General features: G+C 38.4%; 1 protein-coding gene across 1 annotated transcript; it reads left to right on the forward strand.

Annotated features, from left to right (window-relative positions):
- Positions 1–1,762: 1,762 nt before the first annotated feature.
- Positions 1,763–3,077, forward strand: LOC131277434 (olfactory receptor 7A10-like). The gene has a single exon (XM_058292449.2). It carries the CDS (start codon positions 1,763–1,765, stop codon positions 2,729–2,731), a length of 969 nt encoding a protein of 322 aa, XP_058148432.1. The 3' UTR covers positions 2,732–3,077.
- The last annotated feature ends 224 nt before the right edge of the window (positions 3,078–3,301 follow it).

The following is a 3,301-nucleotide window of genomic DNA, read 5'->3' on the forward strand; positions in this document are numbered from 1 at the left end:
TAACCTCTGTAATGACCTCCAAACTCACTTTCAAATCTCTTAACCATAAAATCTCATCTGCACTGAATATTTCCCCTTTTTGGTCAAGGTCTTTTTCAGATACATTGCTAGCTGGCATTTGGTAATAATACTTAGGTGCCAGTGAAGTTGAATTTTTTTTTAATATTTTGTATTTTGTATTTGTATTTTGAATTTCTTCCTATGTTAGGATTCTGTTTATATCTTTTGCAGATTTTTTTAATTCAGCATATGCTTTCTTATTTTGTGGTGTTAATATTAATTTCTACATTTGTATACAAATCATTTATCAGATGTGTTTGGTAAGTATTTTTCCAAATCTGTATGTTTTCTTACAACTCGTTATCAATGTCTTTCACAGAGTAGATATTTTACATTTGAATAAAAACCGACTTATAAATTTTAATCTCTCATGGATCATGCTTCCATTACTATATCTAAAAACTCATTTCCAACCTATGGGCCCTTAGATTTTCTTCACATTTTAGTCTAGCACTTTTACAATGTATTTTACTTTAAAGTGGTATGATTCATTTTGATTTAATTTTTGTGAAATGAATTCAATCAGTACCTAAGTTCCTTTTTTGTTTGGCATGAGTGCATCCTATTGTTACCAGATTCTAACTAAGTTCTTGGCTATGCTGCAGATGTGAATTTCAAGAGAATGCCAGGTGAGTTAGGCCAGTAATTTATTCAGGTAGGAAGGGAAGAGAAATGGGAGAAAATAACAGAACATGGTCCGAGGTGGTGAGGAAGGGGATAAAAAGTGATGAAGAGGGCTGATTTAGAAACTACAATTCTCCATTATAGATTATAAGTCCCCAGAGTAACTTGCATGGTCACATGGCAGAGGAAAAATGATGAAATCAACACGCAGAGGGCAAGATGGGTCCACAGGCAAAAAGCTAGGCAAGAGCAAGCTCAAGCCTCATGGTTTGCTTTTAAACTAATTATTCCACTCCTTTGCTAATGACAGGGAAGGAGGTTCCAGTTGTTTGCTGTTTGGATTGATTACCCTGCCCATAAATTCCTTAGTGATGACCCAATGATAAAGTTCCCAGGGAACATCCGGGCTTTTTCATATTTTCAGGAAGGAGTCTTTGTCCTGGGTAGCAGAATCCCAGGGGAGAGATTCCTCCAGCAGCCATCTTGGGGGATTTTGATGTCCATGTGGACTCTCTGTCAGGTTCCAGATCCATCTATTCCCTATCTTACTAGCCTGCTTCACTTTTGTTCCACCACCACTTCTTGAAATGATCATACTTTCTACATTGAATTACCCTTGTCCTCTGTGAAACATCAGTGGAATCCATTTATGTGGGGTCATTTCACCAACAGAATTTTTTAAATTATTGTGTTTTTATAGTAACTCTTACAACCAAATAATATGATTCCTACAATATTGTTCTTCTTTTCTATTTTGTTACAGGGTACAAAAAAACTCGTCATAATGTTTGTTGCTTAAAATAAAGTCTGAGAGAATTTATCATGGAAATTATTGCCTTGGCAAAGTGTATTCTATTATGGCCCAGGGTTTCTAGCCATCACAACTATTAAGAAGAAGCAGGAACATATGTTTTCCCTGACATTTTCAGAAAAGGGTACTAGATCTCTATAAAATCCATAAAAATATTAACTTAATGTAATTACAATACAAACAGTACCATTTATGATATTTTTCTGATTACTCCTTGAGGCTAAATTGCACTGCTTTGAATATCTCCTCAGGAAATTCATCATCCACATGGAAACAGAAAACCAAACATCTGGTTTAGAATTCATCCTCCTGGGGCTCTCAGAAAATACAGAGGTGCAGCCCCTCCTCTTTGGGATGTTCCTGTTCATGTACCTGGTCACCTTCATTGGCAACCTGCTCATCATCCTGGCCATCATCTTGGACTCCCATCTCCACACACCCATGTACTTCTTCCTCACCAACCTGTCTCTTACTGATATCTATTTCACCTCCACAACGGTACCAAAGATGCTGCTGAACATCCAGACAGGCAACAAAATCATTACTTTTGAAAACTGTTTCACCCAGATGTATTTTTTCATGCTTTTTGTACACCTAGATAACTCCTTCTTGACTGCAATGGCCTATGACCGCTTTCTGGCCATCTGTCACCCCCTGCACTACACAGTCATCATGAACCCCTGGCTCTGTGGCCTCCTGCTGTTAGCATCCTGGTTATTGAGTGTTTTGGACTCTCTTTTGCATGACTTAATGGTTTTGCGATTGTCTTTTTGTACAGAGACGGAAATGCCCCACTTTTTCTGTGAACTTAATCAGGTAGTCAGACATGCTTGTTCTGACACCTTCCTCAATGACCTTGTGATGTATTTTGCAGGTGGACTTCTGGGGATTATACCATTCACTGGGATCTTTTTCTCTTACTATAAAATTGTATCCTCAATTTTGAGAATCTCAACAGCTCATGGTAAATATAAAGCATTTTCTACTTGTGGGTCTCACCTTTCAGTAGTGACCTTGTTTTATGGTACAGGTCTTGGAGTGTATCTTAGCTCTGCTGCTACCCAAAACTCAAGGGCAAATGCAATAGCCTCAGTGATGTATACAGTGGTCACACCCATGTTGAACCCCTTTGTTTACAGTCTTAGAAACAAGGACATAAAGCAGGCCTTTAAAAAGCTGGGAAACATTCTGTCTATTAAAGGATACTTTGTCTCAAGTTTACAAAAGTGCTCATGATTAACAGAGATCAAACACTAGAAGATTCTTTTTGAAAATGAAATATTTTGTTGTCTTTTTTAAAAGATACATAGATCACACAAAATGTAACATTAAAAATACAAGGTTCCCATATATACCACTCCCCACCCCACCCTCCTCCTCTCACATCAACAACCTCTGATTGTGTGGATTATCATTTGCATTGTAGTTTACACTCTCCCACAGTCCATTCAGTGGCTTATGGCAGGATATGTAATGTCCTTCATGTGTCCCTGCTATATCATTCAGGACAACTTCAAGCCCTGAAAATGCCTCCATATCACACATCTTCCTTCTTCCATCACTCAGCAACTCCCATGGCCACTGTCTCCAGACAGACTAGTGTGGCAAATCCTCAGCATTGTTGCAAGTATCTGTGAGTCTTGTCCTTCAAGCAGTGAAGCTTAGTTGTCACTGTGGGCCCCAAGGAGTGGGGGAAAGAAGAATAGAATAGAAGGAAGAGAGGGCAACTGGGGGCAATGGAAGTGTTCCACAAGATCATGCAGTGATGGATATAGGCCTTGTTAAATTTCACCAAAAAATTAAATG

Source organism: Dasypus novemcinctus, assembly GCF_030445035.2.
Source record: "Dasypus novemcinctus isolate mDasNov1 chromosome 20 unlocalized genomic scaffold, mDasNov1.1.hap2 SUPER_20_unloc_1, whole genome shotgun sequence".
NCBI lineage: Eukaryota > Metazoa > Chordata > Mammalia > Cingulata > Dasypodidae > Dasypus > Dasypus novemcinctus.